This window comes from Suncus etruscus, chromosome 9, assembly GCF_024139225.1.
Source record: "Suncus etruscus isolate mSunEtr1 chromosome 9, mSunEtr1.pri.cur, whole genome shotgun sequence".
In the NCBI taxonomy this organism is placed as follows: Eukaryota; Metazoa; Chordata; class Mammalia; order Eulipotyphla; family Soricidae; genus Suncus; species Suncus etruscus.
Window position 1 is genome coordinate 72,787,026 of NC_064856.1, and position 16,660 is coordinate 72,803,685.

The 16,660-nt window shown below is 36.7% G+C and overlaps 1 protein-coding gene and 1 non-coding gene across 2 annotated transcripts in view; both read left to right on the plus strand.

The window, feature by feature from the left end:
• The first annotated feature begins 2,185 nt into the window (after positions 1-2,185).
• On the plus strand, positions 2,186-2,399 carry LOC126019566 (small nucleolar RNA U3). Its single transcript, XR_007499216.1, has one exon. It is a non-coding gene; the product is annotated as a small nucleolar RNA U3 (small nucleolar RNA).
• A 9,061-nt stretch (positions 2,400-11,460) lies between these two features.
• Positions 11,461-16,660, plus strand: part of ANO5 (anoctamin 5) — a 78,757-nt gene continuing 73,557 nt past the window's right edge. The window contains exon 1 of the mRNA XM_049780691.1: positions 11,461-12,205. Coding sequence (XP_049636648.1) covers positions 11,461-12,205 — 745 coding nt within the window. The remainder of the gene's footprint in view (positions 12,206-16,660) is intronic.

Consider the following 16,660-nt stretch of genomic DNA (forward strand, 5'->3'; position numbering starts at 1 on the left):
ATGTAGTGTAATCAATCTATGTATTCATATGCCAGTAGAAGTATGTGAGAAATTATTTTGCTATTTACTATCAGCACTAAATACTTTATTTTGATTTCATATCTTTATGACTTATGTATTGACATATAAGCTTTCTTATAAATTTTGGCTATGAATAATCGACAGGAGTAATTTTCAATTATATTTATGATTTATTCTCATACTTTATCTATATACAAATATTTACCATTTTAGGAAATTGTCATCAATCAGGAAACCAATTCAAGTTTACATGATGCATTTATTTTCAGAAATGAAAATAAACATAAAAATTTATTTTCTTAATTTTTCTTAATCCATGGTTCTTTAGACTTCTCTCTGGTGACACCAGCTTTTCATAAAAGCTGCAAGTATGGGATGTAGCTTTAGTAGGATAGGGTAGGGTATTTTCCATGTTTTCCTGTGTTCAATCACTAGCATCCCAGAACCTTCCAAGGGAATTTTTTGAGTGCCCCTAAATTCCATGGTTGTGGCCAAAAAAACAAAAACATAAACTGCTTAAAACTACAAGTCTAGGTCCTGAGAAATAGTATAAAAGCAGGGCACTTCTCTTGTCCACAGCAGACCCAGGTTTGAGCTACAGTATCCTATTGTCTCCAAGATCCTCCAGGAGAGATACCTGAGTAGGAGTAAACCCAGAGCAACTTCTGGATATGATTCCAAAATATAGACTCCCCCCAATAAATTATACAAGTCAGTTATTTTGTATAATGTCTTTCAAAAATTGTTTATTTATCATTATGATTTAATTTGAGTGGAACACTTTGTCTGGGATACCAATAAAACTTACTTTTTAGAAAAAGGCAGTAAGACAATGGAAAAGATGGTAGGGAGAGATAGTGGCTTACAATTTTCTTCCCAATATGAAATCCCTTGAGTGATATGAGAATGTATGGGAGGGGAAGGAGCTAGTACTTGAATAAGATAGAATTCTGTCATGAGAAACCTGAATCTGTCACCTGGCATTGCCAGTATGAGGCTCAGTTGACAGAAAGCTGAGGATAGTATCATTACCTTAGCCCTAAAAATACCATGCTTTGACCTCCAGTGACACTTGCAGCTTCAACTTGATTGGATATATGTGCATCTAATATGTTGAGGTTCCTTCCAAACTAGTGAAATAATACTGATTTTAAGAAATGAGAGCTGGATGCTATATAGCAGGTGCTGTCTGTTGACAATGACTGAGCTGAGAGGCAGGATTTTGAGTACCATTTATAGCACGTGCTTTTTACAGATCCCTGAAAGTAGTAAAGGCAGAAGGGTAGATACTGTGGCAGACTGAGGGAGTGTATAGATCACTGAAAATACTGAGTACCTTTTATGTTGTTGTTTTTTTTTTTTTGGAGGGGGGCACACCCAGCAGTGCTCAGAGGTTACTCCTAGCTCTGCACTCAGGAGTCACTTGTGGTGGGCTCCGGGGACCATATGGGATGCCCAGAATCTAATTTCTGGGTTTGATTCACCTTCCTTGCTCTGCTATATTTATGGATAGGTACATTATTTTTTATAAATTTTTATTGTGACCGAAGTGCATTACAAGTCTTTCACAGAATTATTTACGGTACATAGTGACAATGAATGAAGGGCATTCCCACCACCAGCGTTATCCTCACTCCACCCCTGTTCCCAACATGTATCCCATATCGCCCTCCCTTACCCCCCAGAATACTAGTTATTCTTTTTTTCCTGGTTTGCCACATTCCAGAGGTAGATATACAGTATCTTATAAAATTAGTATGAAATTTATGGAATAAAATTATTAAAACTTTTAATCCATGTAATTCAAAATAATGCGATATGCTATGAAAAAAATTTATACTTCTTTGCTGCCATGCTTGTTTTTTACTTTCTGGATTTCATAATTAACTGACTGAATTTATAGAAAATATTTGGGAGGATTTTGGAAGAGTATCATATATAGTCTTCACTCTTGAATGACTATAATCTTCTTGAAGAGATAAAGCATTCACGAAGAAAGCTATCAGGAAGCAAAAAGAGAAATTTATCTCCCATCAATTTGTGGTTATTTATTTGCGAAGACCAGTACTTGTCTCTGTTAGATGCAATAATAAATAAAAGCCATGTGGCAGTTTATGTTGGCATAAAGTACTGAAGGACAAAAAAGAGTAAATCAATAACTAACAAGACTATACTTTTAGGGATCATTTCTATAGTATGTGACTGGAGAAGTTTCTCTGATCGTGTAGAGCACCCGAAGCCACAAGGAGGAGCCAGAGTGTCCTCTCCTGAGCGTGAAGCCGGCTCTAGGTGTCGCTTCTGCAACTACCTCTTGCCATTGATGACTGTTCTTCCCTTCCTTTGGAAGGGATGGAGGGAGAGGATGCAGTCTGAGTGGTAAAATAAATAAATAAATAAATAAATAAATAAATAAATAAAAATAAAAAAAAACAATAACTAACTACGGTAGATATTATAGTGGGTAGGCTGCTTACATTGCACATGGCAGAATGAGGTTCATTCACCAGAACCCTTTATGATAACCTGAGGCAGCCAAGAGTGAGCTGCAAGAGTAAGCACTGCAAGATGTGGGCCCCCTCCAAAAACAAATAAAAAATCTAACTAATCACAGACAAAACTTAATTAAATTGACCAAAAGCTCTTTTCTTCTGGATCAAAATATTCTAAACATATTTCATAGTTGTTCAAGCCTTGGCATCTGTGGATTATTATTGAAATGGTTGTTAAATGAGTTAATTTTTTTTTTTTTTGGTTTTTATGGGATGCTGGGATTTGAAACACCTTCCTTCTGCATGGAAGGCAGACACCTTACCTGCAGGCTATCTCTCTAGCCCCAATGAGTTAATTTTTTTTTTTTTTTTGGTTTTTGGGCCACACCCGGCGTTGCTCAGGGGTTACTTCTGGCTGTCTGCTCAGAAATAGCTCCAGGCACTGGGGACCATATGGGACACCGGGATTTGAACCAACCACCTTTGGTCCTGGATCAGCTGCTTGCAAGGCAAACGCCGCTGTGCTATCTCTCTGGGCCCCCAATGAGTTAATTTTTTAAAGACTCTATTTTTACATTAAAGACTTCAATTTATTTGTCTTTGAAGATGACTTTTATTTTTCAATTAAAGATTAGGAATATCACATTAATATAAAACAAATAAACAAATAAATAGAGCTCACTTTATTATGAGTGCTTGCTTGCCATGATGAATAAGTATGCAATTTAGAGGAACTAAGTAGAGAGTGAGTCTACTCACAGTCTACTCACAGTTTCTTGAAACTGTGATTATATAAACCTCAGGAGGCTCAATTATAAGTATGCTCATGATTTGAGAGCAAAGTTTGTTTGTTTTTTGTTTATTTGGGGATAGACCCAGTGGTGCTCCGGGTTTATGCATACCTCTATACTCAGGAATTACTATGGTATGCCAAGAATTGAACCCAGTCGAGTGTGTGCAAGACAAGCACTTTGCCTACTGTACTATCTCTCAGACTCTGAGAGCAAAGTAGTTTTGATGCTTTTATTACTACTAGTGCGCATCTCATATTCATTGCATGGTATACATAAAAGTGAATTTATTTAGATAGATAAAAACCCAGATGTTATCAATGAAACACTTGAATTGCCCTTTCTTGTTTGGTGTGTGTGTGTGTGTGTGTGTGTGTGTGTGTGTGTGTGTGTGTGTGTGTGTGTGCATGTGTATGTGTATTATTGAAAGGGCGGTTAACACCCAGATGTGCTTTGGGATTAATCCTAGCTCTGCAGTAAGGTATTACTCTTGGCAAGTGCCAGTGATCTAACCTCAGTTGGCTGCCTACAAAACAAACTCCATATATATGCTATATTATCTATTCCCTGGCCCTAATTACATTTCCTTTAATTCACGGTTAAAATTTAAAGCAAATTAGACTCTTAGAAAATAGACAATGTCAGGGCCGGAGCGGTGGCACAAGCAGTAAAGTGTCTGCCTTGCCTGTGCTATCCTAGGAAAGACCGCAGTTCGATCCCCAGGTGTCCTATATGGTCCCCCAAGCCAGGAGCGATTTCTGAGCACATACCCAGGAGTAACCCCTGAGATTCACCGGGTGTGGCCCAAAAAACAAAATACCAAAACAAAGAAAATAGACAATGTCTAAATATGTTTGTACTATGTAAAACCTGGACCAATTTTAGTGATCATAACTAAGCATTCACTGATTTGAAGCCACTGCACTTTTTTTTTTTTTTTTTTGGTTTTTGAGTCAAACCCGGCAGTGCTCAGGGGTTACTCCTGGCTCTATGCTCAGAAATTGCCCCTGGCAGGCTCTTGGGACCACATGGGATGCCGGGATTCGAACCACCATCCTTCTGCACTCAAGGCAAACGTACTACCTCCATGCTATCTCCCCGGCCCCCTAGCCACTGTATTTTAATCTAGTTTGTTTCTCTATTTAATTAGTTATATGAATACCCTTTAAACATCAGTGGAAGCTATATTTTAGGGAACACAAACTATTTAACAATATATTTATATCCAAGAATTAACTCATTTTAAATGGAAATATATATTTCTCTTATATTTTATTTTCATAGCACAAAAAAATCTTGTGAATGCTATTTAAATGTTTTTGTTTGTTTGTGTTTAATGTTTTTTGGGCCAAAGCTGGCATCTCTAAAGGGTTACTTCTGGCTCTGAGCTCAGAAAATATTCCTGGCAGGCTCCTAGAACCATATGAGATGCCAAGAATCAACTGTGCTGTCACAATGGTCTCACAAGCAATATTTATATTAGTATTTTTATGTTTTATGTTCTTGAATTTAAAGTCCAGAAATCTATGGATTAATTTAACTGGATACTGGAAGTATCATAAAGTAATAAAAATAAATTCTTCCATGAAAATGAAAAAATATATACAATGAACAACTTAAAAAGCAAACTCTGGGTTCTTTAAAACTACCACGTAAAATCATCACTATCAACAACAAATGAAATAAAATAAATAGCATTCTGTTATAGTGTTTAATACAATAATCTCATAAGTTAAATTTTTTAGAGCTCATTTTTTTTATATAAATTAGGAAGGTATCCAGGTGAAAGTGCTGGATTTAATACCTGGCATATGGAGGCCTGGTATTTGATTTCCAGCAACATATGCATTACCCCCCCACCCCCCATCATTGAACTACTGGTATAACTGTGGATCCCAGTAACAATGGACCTAAGCACTGAAAAGCCTCAGCCACACAAATGGACCTAGTATGGACAGAGCCTAAAGACAGATTTCCTGAGCATTGCTTGAGATACTGCCTAATATATATATTATAATATATGTAATATATATAATTTATAATATATTAATAAAGAATGTATAATAAGATATATGTCCATATATATTCATATATATTTCTTACTTATATATATTCATTACTTATATATTCATATATAAAATTAAAGAAAATGAAGCTCAAAGAGATAAAAATTGCCAGCAAATATATCACATAGTGTTGTTTTCATTTTTTGTGCTTTATTTTGTTTTTATTTTAGGACAGTGGTTATTGTGTAGTGGTTGTCTTAATTGCTGTGGTGCTTTTTGGATTTTTTGTTGGATCATTCTTTATGTGTTGTTGTTGTGTTTCTCTTACTTTTCCCCTTTCTTCTCTCAAATTATCATTTATAGCCTCTAGAAGGACTCTGTCCATATTTTGCTTGTTTGGTTTTTTACGCTATTTTATTATTTTCTTTTCTTCAAACAGAACCACATAGCTTGAACCATCTTGTTCCTCCTCTCAAATCGAGGGGGAAATAATGGAGGTTACCAAGACCAAACAGTTGTATGATCACTAAGCAGTAATAAAAATGATCAGACTTAAATATCTAACCCAAAGCAAATGACAACAGAATTGATATCCAATCTATAACAAGCTAGACACAGAAGGGACCACTTATACTAGCAGCCTGGGGTTAGGGAGGGGGATGTGGGATGCATACTGGGTATGAGGGTGGTGGGAGGACAACTTTGGTGGTGGGAATTCCCTTGATTTAATATCAATATGTACCTAAAATATTACTGTGAAAGATATGTAATCCACTTTGATCAAAATAAAAATTATAACTATAAATTTAAAAAATATAAAAAAGAAAAAATAAATAAAAAAGAAAGTTAAAATTTTAAATTAGGTTGATTGTACCACAAAGCTAATATACTTATTCATAAACAATATTGATTGATAATAAAAGTCAGTTATAATAAGGGTAAAGAGAGTGACTATAAAGTGATAGCTTTTGTGGCATTTACCTAGATGAAATAATTATTTTTCTTTTTCAATTTTTGTTATAACAGTGTGATTTAGCAAGTTGCTAACAAGAGATTTATATGAAATCACTTCTTAATAATTGATGAGCCCACATTTCATAAGAAAACTGAAAGAAAACTTGTTATAAAAATATGCACTATAAAAATGCTTAACACTTATATTACTTTCAACTCTGAAAGCAGTATGATATTTAAGGATATGGGAAATTAAATCAACTGATTTAGATTCAGACTCTTTCTTTTGGCTTTTATAGGTTTATAACTCTTCTCAGTTAATTTGTCTTAACTTTAGTTTCCTAATTCAGTTTAAAGAATTCAATACTAATTCTGTTTGAACCTGGGTCTCTCCTAATCAGCTCCAAAATACCATATGAATATTTTTTGTCATTTTTATACACATGGCAAAGAAAAATAATAGTTCTAATTATCTACCATGTAAAGAAGAATGTGTTTACTTTATATGCTTATATAAATATATTATAGATGAAACTTAACTTATCTCTTCTTGCCATTTTGTTTTTATCATTTAACTTACAGAAACCCAGTATCTGTCTTCAAAGACAAACCAAAATTAAAGCTCAGATAGAGAAGGACTCCTCATTTACTATTTCTAAGTGAACTGATTCAAAATCACTAAACAGTTATTTCTCAAAATGGCACTTGATATTTTCAGAGCTACAAATCATTTTAAATACATAATGCAATTTACTTTTCTAATTGTCAGAAAGCATAAAGTATTGGGGAGTCCTTTCTCAGCAATACACCATCTGATGGCAGCATTGTTTATATCATTTATTTAACAAATATTCATTGAGACCCTTTCTGTGCCAGCCACTATTGAAAGTGTCACAGATTATAACAGTAAAGAGAATCTTTGCTTCTATAAAGTTTGTATATAAACTAAAATTACTCAAGCCAATAAAAATATAAAGTCACTAAGAAAGAACTGATATGAAGAAAAATAACACTGATTAAGAGAATAATGAAAAAAAAGCTCTTGTAGTGTGGTTAATAAAGTAGTAAAGTTTACCTGACACACACACACACACACAAAGTGCCAATTTATAGAAATTAATGATTCAAGAGACTAAACCGTCAAGTGTAGTTGTAAATATCATTTTGAAGAAACCAGGTAGAAGTGTTTAGGAAAATGAGAAAGTAGTATGTCTGAGAAATTACAATAAGATATTATGACAGGAACATGACGAGAAAGGTTAGAAACAGTAATAGATATTTAACCAAGTCAACATCATGTAAACAGAACATTGCAATTGCACAAGATATTTAAATTTCTGATTTTCTATGTGTATAAAAATGCTCAGAAGATTGTAAGGCATATCTTTTCTAATAGAAGTTGCTTTTTTCAATATATCCACTATATATTTGATGAGTCTCCCATTTATTTATAAAGAAACATATCTGCTTTCATAACTTTTTTTTTTGCTTTTATAACTTTTGTTTTGCCTTTTTTTTGGGGGGTGGGGGTTGCCACACCTGGCAATACTCAGGGCTTACTCCTGGCTCTGTGCTCTAAAATCTCTCCTGGCAGTCTAGGGGGCCCATATGGGAATCGAACTTGGGTTGGCTACATGCAAAGCAAACGTCCTTTCACTGTGCTATCACTCAGGCTCCTGCTTTTATATCTTTACTGGCAAATATCAAACATTATCTCTAAATATTAAATTGGTTTCTCTGACAGCACAACAGTCCCAGAGTCCAACCTATAAAGTGAGTTTTATTAAAAAGAGGGATAATTACAAGACGGTAGGCTGCAATCAAGGTATTAATAAGGATGTAGGGTCATTGCACTGGTTAAGGACTCAAAGAAATTCTCTTTCTCTCTCTTTCTCTGTTTCTCTCTTTTCAAATAAAGAAACCCATTCTCTTCTCTGAAAGCAGGGTATAGTATGTGAAAATTTTGATTATGTGCATATTTTCAGCTTTGTTTCTAACACAATTTAAATAATAATTTTACACATACATTTGCTATGAGACACACAAGAAATTAATCTCTTTTTTTGTTCAGAATACTCACAGATAATGTAAAAAAATGAAACAAAGGCTGAATAATTTAAAACCCTGATTAAGATAATTTTGTTTTAAAATTTTATTCTAGAGGTCCAGAGCAATAGCGCAATGGTAGAACATTTTTGCCTTGCAAGCAGCTGACCCAGGATGGGCCTAGGTTCTATCCCCAGTGTCCCATATAATCTCCCAAGCCGGGAGTAATTTCTGAGCACATAGCCAGGAGTAACCCTTGAGCATCACTGGGTGTGTCCCCTAAAAATTTATTCTAAATTTTAAATTTATAATAATAACCTTAATTTATTGACAATATGTTTTATAGGCATAAGTAATATCATTTTTTCAATGTATATGCTACTATATCAAATTCCACCACTAATATATTGATATACCAATATAATTTCATCACACTCTATTGCAGATTCCATCGCTTTTCTGAGTTTTGGGGGTTTTTTTTGCCTTTAGTTTTGATTTTATTGTTTTCTATTTCCCTGTATATATGGATGTGAACATATACATTCTCACCCTACATTTGAAAGATATCCTCTGATCCTTAAGTAAAAACTTTAATCTCATCCCAATATTGTTATGTGTTTAAATACATTAGAAGAGATGTATTCAAGGGGTGGGCATAATTCTGTAAATGCATAATTGAAGACTGACATGTTATAGTGATGGAGAAAATAGATCCAAAAATTATGAGTAAATAACTCACAAAATTTCAGTAAAAAGAACACAAAGAAAATTTCTCAAGATCTAAAAGTTTATGAATAATATGCACACCTAGCATTCTATATAGTCACCTGAGCCTGCCAGGAGCAACTTCTGAGTTTAGAGTCAAGAGTAGCCCCTGAGCGCTGCTGGATGTGACCCAAAACTTGAACGTGAATTTGAACACCAAACCCAAAGACAATGACAACAGAAAAGATACCCAATCTACAACAAGCTGTAAAGTGGAGACCAGTTACACTAGTATTCTGGAGAGTAAAGAAGGGAGATATGGGATGCATGCTGGGAACAGGGTGGAAGGATACAACACTGGGGGTGGGAATGCCTCTCATTCATTGTCACTATGTACCAAAAATATTACTGTAAAAGATTTGTAATGCACTTTGGTCACAATAAAAATTTATTATTAAAAACAAGAATACAAGGTGTATTCAACTCTGTTAAAATGGAAGTTAATAAAAAAAAGATTAGTGATTTAATGTAAAAAATATTCCACATAATTATGTGTAAAATAGTTAACAATAAATGTCTTTACTTATTACTTAATCTGATACAATATTATTAACCAAATTTATCATTATTATTTTAACCAAGTTAATACATATTAAAATAATTATTTACAATTGCAGAAAGGTGAGTTTACTTTGTTTATTTCAAATTATTCTTTGCATAGTACCATTTGTTTAAAGGAAACATTTACAGCACCTATCAGCTGTACCTATATGCAGGGAGAACACAGAGTATGTTTGATTTTTATTAGAATCAGGAGGCAAAAAATATATTATATATTGTGTTTATTTATTTTATGTTGTGGAATATGGGTACTACCTTGCCGTGCTCAGGGTTTTCCTGGTTCTATGCTCAGAGGAAACTCCTGATGAAGCTAGAGAAATCATATAGCAACATGCAAGGTCCACCAACACATTATGACTGGTATTATCTCTCCAAGCCCTGACTGGTATTATCTCTCCAGTCCCTGTACTTATTTATTTATTAAGATTATCTGTGAGTCAACCATCTGTCTATATGTATTCATGCTTCAGATGCAAATTGTCAGGTTTAATACATCAAATAGTCTAAGTAAATTGGTCACAAAAGATGTTTTCCAAAACAGGGAACAGGAAAAGAAAAACAAAAGTGATTTTTTTGTTTCACAACTGACCATAACTTGAGCTAAAGCATTAGGCCCATTTCATTGTCTGTGAACTCTACTTCACAGTTCTAAAATATCAATAGAAAAGAAAGAATAAAAACGTAGCATAAAAACAACGAAAGTTCATTTCTCTCATTCATTTTTTTGGGGGTGATAGCTTGAGGACTATTCCCCAACTTAGGAGAATCATGTGATCTAGAGGACTGAACCCGAATCTTCAACTCAACATAACTCCTGTACTATCTATCTCTCTGGGTCTTTTGCTTATTAAATTATTTCATCCTTGCCCAAACTCAGGTAACCCCTCAACTTTTGTGTCACCTTTATTCACCATAATTCATTTATTTTTCTCTCAATTACCAGGTAGCTAGCAGTAAATGCCTCAAAAACATTGAAGGTGTTCAGGGGAGCTGGGGAAGGCTTTCACTTCCATAGACTGACTTGCTGGAGGCTCCTAGTGATGCTTTGCGGTTGAGGTGGGGATCAAACATACATACATTTTATTTATTTATTTATTTATTTATTTATTTATTTATTTAACTGATAGTTATTCCTCGGATGAACTTTTCTAGGAAGTCTACATTTTCTTCTATGTTTATATATATTAACACACATTTTAAAATGCGGATCCCTTTTTAAATGAGCCCTCTACAGTGTAAATTCTCTAAGAGGCTGTCAATGCTACTCAAAATTATTCTATAGATAAGAAAAGTTTCCGAAATCGTGCCTACTGTCATCCAATTTTAAGTAGTCAAGAGAGGAGTTGCGTTCATTCCCGGGCTAAGGCACGCCATTGTCCTTCAACTACAGAAGTCAGATTCAGTTCTTGGGGGGAGTGGGGCCAGGAGAAAAGTTAATGGCACGCGCCAGGAAGTGGGATGGAGGGGCAGTTAGAATCTTGGAGATGCTCTCCTACCCTACCTGGGGCTGATTTAAGGGAGGGCCTTCAAGAGTTGTTTGGGTTTTATTCCACTGAAAACACAAAGAAAATCTCTCCTCCCTGGAGGGAGGAGACGCCCTTGGCTGCGCTTCACTGATGGAGGGGACTCCGGACCCCAAGACTCAGAGGGGTCCGTTGGAAAAGATCTGAGTAGAGAGGAGAGGGGGAGAGAGAGAGGGGGAAAAAAAAGGAGAGAAAGAAAGGAAGAAGAGGAGGAAGTGGAGGAGGAAGAGGAAGAAGAGGAGGGGAAGCAGAAACTGAGACCCCAGGAGTTGGGGCGATCCTGGGAACCGGGAGCCCGTTGGCCATGGAGCCTCAGAAGCAAGAGAACCAAGAGAGCGGCTTAACGCTGTTCACATCCTTCACAGATGGAGGGGAGACCTCCACCTTGGGCCCGGAGGCGTCGACCACCGCAGTAGAGGACCAGGAGGGAACCCAGGGGGGGTTAAACCGGGCAGGCCCGGAGAGACGTAGAAAAAGGGTGCGGAGGCTGCTGCCCCAAGGGGCGGAGAACCAGTGGGAAACCCCGGAATGGCACACGACCGACCAGACTGATTCCAGGGACGGGGATCCCGAGTCTTCCAGCGGAGAGGAGGAGAAGGCGCAGGCCGTGGGCAGGGAGCAACCATGGGTGAAGTCGACCTCCTCCTCCCCCAGTAAGAGAAGCCAGAGGCGAGTCGGGAAGAGCCGAGCCTGGGGGAAGTTGGGCAAAGTGGAGGCGAAGAACTTCCAGCAGCCGCAATTCTTTAAGGTGGTGAGCCAAGGCCGGGAGACGAACCAAGGGGCGGAGAGAAGACCCAGGCGCTACAAGAGGACGCGCTTTCGGAGGAGCAAGGAGGAGTGGGTGGTCCAGCCGGAGACGCAACGCGCCTCGGAGAACACCCGAGACTACCAGAGAACCTCCTATGCTTCGGTGCCCGGACGCGGCTCCTACTCTAAGCGTTGGTGCAAGACCGAGTGGGGTCCTGTTTTCTGCTCATCGGGCATCAGTGTTTATAACGAGCTGGCCAAGTTGGGTGACCCAAATGTTCTGGAAATGTTGGAGGAGGAAGGTAGGAGCGGGGCTCGAACCCACGGGAAGGGGACATAGAGGACAAGCAGGGCAGATTCCTGGGGACTTTTGCTGGGAGGTGTGCACTTGCTCCTGACTCTGCAAGTGGGTGGTGGGTGGTGGATGGCTGGGGTCTTCTGACTTCTCTGCAGTGAGTCAGGTTTCCAGATTCCCTCTCCTGGTTCCCCCCGCAAGTTGGGAGTAAGTGCGCTGAGTGCATGGAGCAAAGAAAGAAAAGTTTATTGAACCTCACCTTTTTTTTTTATTTTTATTTTTTTGACAACTTCAGAGATGATTTTAGAACTCGAAAGTCTTCACCTAATTAAATTGTACAATGCAAATTGTTTTACTACGTTTACAGAGTTTTGGCATCAGCACCATGATCTAATTTTAGAGCGCTCTCATCTTTCCAAATAGTGACTATTTCTCCTGTTCCCCTCTTCGACCCTTGCTTGAAATAGAGTTGCTGTCGCTATAGATTTATTTATTCTGTATTTGTCATATGGAGACTCTTCTGAAGCTCATCTGTGTAGTAGATTGTATAGCAAAAGATAGGACATCGTTCTTTTAATTGTCAGATCTTCTTATTTGTTTTTTGTTTGTTTGGGGTAATATCCGGTGAGGCTCAGGGGTTACTCCTTGGCTCTGCGCTCAGAAATCACTCCAGGCAGGCTCAAGGGACCATATGGGATGCCTGGATTCTAATTGGGGTCAGTCCTGTGATGGCCGCTTGCAAGGCAAAGGCTTTATTACTGTGCTCTGGCCCCAGCAATCTTTTACATTTATATAGCAGTGTATAAAGGTTATGATTTCACATCATTCCAATCATTTGTTATTTTCGAAGTTAGTTGTTTTAGTTGTGAAGTAACTTCTCAAAAGAAGTTTTGGGAAAGTTCATTTTGGAGTTGAGTAGTTTTTAGAGCTTATTCCTGTCAGCATTCAGGGATCACTCCTGGCAGTACTGGGGGACCAACCACGTGTGATACCAGGGATCAAACCTGGTCAGTCATGTACAAACTATGAGATATTTCAGAAATATTGTCTTCATTGAATATGGGGAAATGTATACTGTGTAACTTTCTGTGTATAATGAATAAAATATCAATATGGTATGGCAGAGATTCATTGTAGCTTTCTTTCAGATAACAGGAGTCTCATCAAATATAGTCTCAGGATTATCTGCCTTTTTAGAATGTCCTCTTAAATTAGTATTATTACAGCAGGAGATCATAATTGTAGCTTGAGTTTATTCCCCAAACTTTTCCTAAAATGATTTTGGTTTGTCCTTTGGTGAAGCAAAAATCTTTGTGATTTATTAGTTTCTCTTGTGAAATTTTTTTCTACTTATTTGGATGGAGCTAAGCAAAAAGGATATTGATATGGAATGCCACTTAGGGGTTTTGGGCCACACCTGGTGACACTCTTGGCTATTCACTCAGAAACTGCTCCTGGCTTGGGAGGCCACATGGGATGGTGGGGATCAAACACAGTTCCATCCTGGGTTAGCCACATGCAAGGGAAACATCCTACCTCTGTGATATATCTCCGGCTCCTGGAATGCCATTTATTTGATAGTTGGGTTTAAACACAGTATCTACTACTTGTTTTGTGTGAGTTCATAAATCCAGAATCTAAACTGTAAAAGAGTATTTTACCAGTGAGAGGCCCAAGAAACAAATGGACCTGAACACTCAGATCACTTAATTTTCTTCCTAATGTTTCTCAGCATTGAATTATAATATTAAGGTGGTTTTGAGAACTGGTTTTGTAATTAGAGTTGCATAAAAATGTTTTATAATGAGTTTGTCTAGTTTTAACATTCTCAGTCCAGTGAAATTTTGGAAGTTCAAATCCAACTATTTATTTCTTCTGGGTTTTAGCAAAACCACTATAAAAATAAGTGTGTTGGATGAAGGCTAATAAAAGCTTCAGTTTTTTTTATATAATTTTGTTTCTTAGAATACATTTATTGACCAGTAAGCCTAGAACCTGTATATTATCTCTTTTTTATGCTTTTCTTTGGTTTGGAGACACATCTGGTTGTGCCAAGAGATACCTCTTGATGTAGTGCTGAGATGTTGCTCTTTTGTGTTCAGCGGTGCTCTGGGGATCATGCTGATATGGTGGAGCCAAGTATGTGCTCAAAATTCTGTCCATTTCTTTTATTTTCTATTTTGTTTTTTGGAGAGTAAATTTGAGAAAGTTGATGACTGACATATGTGAAAATATTTATTACAGGATGTTACCATTAGCCTTTTAGTTATAAGTTAATAAGAAAGTTATTTTCTATTTCTCTATTCTGACCCCATAATTAATAAATAGTCCAATTAGATTTATTTTCCTCACTAATATTTTTAATAAAAATTCAAGTGAATGTAAGTGTTTATTAAATTGAACTATTAATTAGCTGACATTGTAAGAAAATTCTGATTTGAATGATATTTTCACTTGCAGATTTGTAATGTTGCACATTTAAAAAAATAGTTTGGAAAAATTGTAAAGTAGAATACAAACTTTCTTGGATCTGTATAACTGCCTTAAACATGTATTTAGCCAAACAACCATTTAGCAATGCAAATTTTTTTGCATGCATTTTATTTTCCTGCTCTTGGTAGATGTGTAACTGAAGACATTTGTAACTACAAGAAGCTATTTTTGAACTCTGGGTTTGCACCAGTGTTTATTACTAGTATTTTTAGCAGTATGCTTTAAGTTAGGATTCAGACTTCATTATTTTAGCTTGCTATTTTTTTTTACCTCACGATTAATATTTTCTTATAGTGGTTAGTTTAAATCCATCATATCTAGTTTTTTAACATATAGGAGGAGTATAGTCAGAAACTGACTTTATAGTTACTAATTCCAAATCCCACCCACCTCTTTTCGGATACTACAGTGATTAAAGCACTTCCATGTAGCTAACCTGGGTTACATCTTCTGCAGGCTCAGGGGATCCAATACGGTCAGAGTCCCTGAAAATGCCAGGATTGATCCCTGAATGAAGAGCCATGACTAAAACCTGAGTACTGCCAGATGTGGCCCTAAAATTAACAAGCAAATATATAAACAAAATAAAACCCACCTCTCTAGACATGTTTGGTGATTATGCAACATTATTACAGCTTCTTCTGAATGTGTGAAGAGTGTCTAAAATGGCATATGTGAACATAAACGTCTTTAGGAGAGAGAGAGAAAGAGCTGGTGAGCAGTATACATGCAAGGATCATTCTGTGTGAGGAAATACAGAAAACCTATAATATCTTTGCTTTTCTGAACATGATGGTTTAGAAAATATACTCCACTTGGTAATCAGAAAGCTTCCAGAGTTGTGAAAGGGATATAATCGGGTTACTACTCAGAGAGGTGTACATTCCAGATAAAATGGGGGCAGAAAGGGTTCTAACAGATGAGGTTTTAGGGAAGGCCTAAAAGAGGGATGTTAAAACTATTAATAGGTTGGGCCAGAACAGTGGCACAAGTGGTAAGGCATCTGCCTTGCCTGTGCTAGCTAGGATGGACTGCGGTTCAATCCCCTGGTATTCCTTATGGTCCCCAAAGCCAGGAGTGATTTCTGAAAGTGTAGCCAGGAGTAACCTCTGAATTTCACTGGGTGTGGCCCCAAAACCAAAAACCAAACAAACAAACAAAAACAAAAACTGCTAATAGGTAAGAAGTAAGCAAAAGAAAATAAAGGAAGCAGGAAGGAAGAATGCTATTTAGTTGTATGCTTTTTTTGGGTTGGGGAGGTGGGAATCCTAGCTAGTCAAAAACACGATATGTGAGGGATAGAGGGAATATTTGTTGTGCATACAAAAGACCAAATTTTCTATTCTCAGTTCCACATATCCACTGAACATCATAATTTGGCCCTGGTCAAATGCTCCACAACTCAGGGATCAAGCATCACCATGTCACTAGGTCCATGATCCAAACTGCAATTTCCTTGGTCGATTCTAGATTTACATTCTTTTTCTTTTCATTTCTTTCCCTTTCATTTCTTTTATTTATTTTCACTTCCTTGTCTTTCTTTTTTTTAACACACAAAACTGTTTTTGCCTTACTGCCTTTATGAGTTTCTTCTCACATGGCTTGCATCCTTTCAACTTTCAGATCTCAGCATAAATATTACATTTACGTATTTGAACGTAATGATTATGAACATGATTGTAGTTGGATTTCAGTCATAAAAAGTACACCCCCTTCACTAGTGCAACGTCATCAATGTCCTCCATTTAACCCCCTCCCAACCTGTCTGGATTCAAGACAGGCATTTTACTTCTCTCATTTACTTCTCTCTGATATAAATCACATACTTTCTTTACTTCTCAATATTCAACTCAATCTTTTTCTCTCTCTCTCTCCTTTACTCTTTCCTCAACATCTCTTATCTTTTCAAGTGTGTCTCCTGTACTATACTTAAAAATTTAGTTATAAAGGATTAACAAGTGTTGTCTAT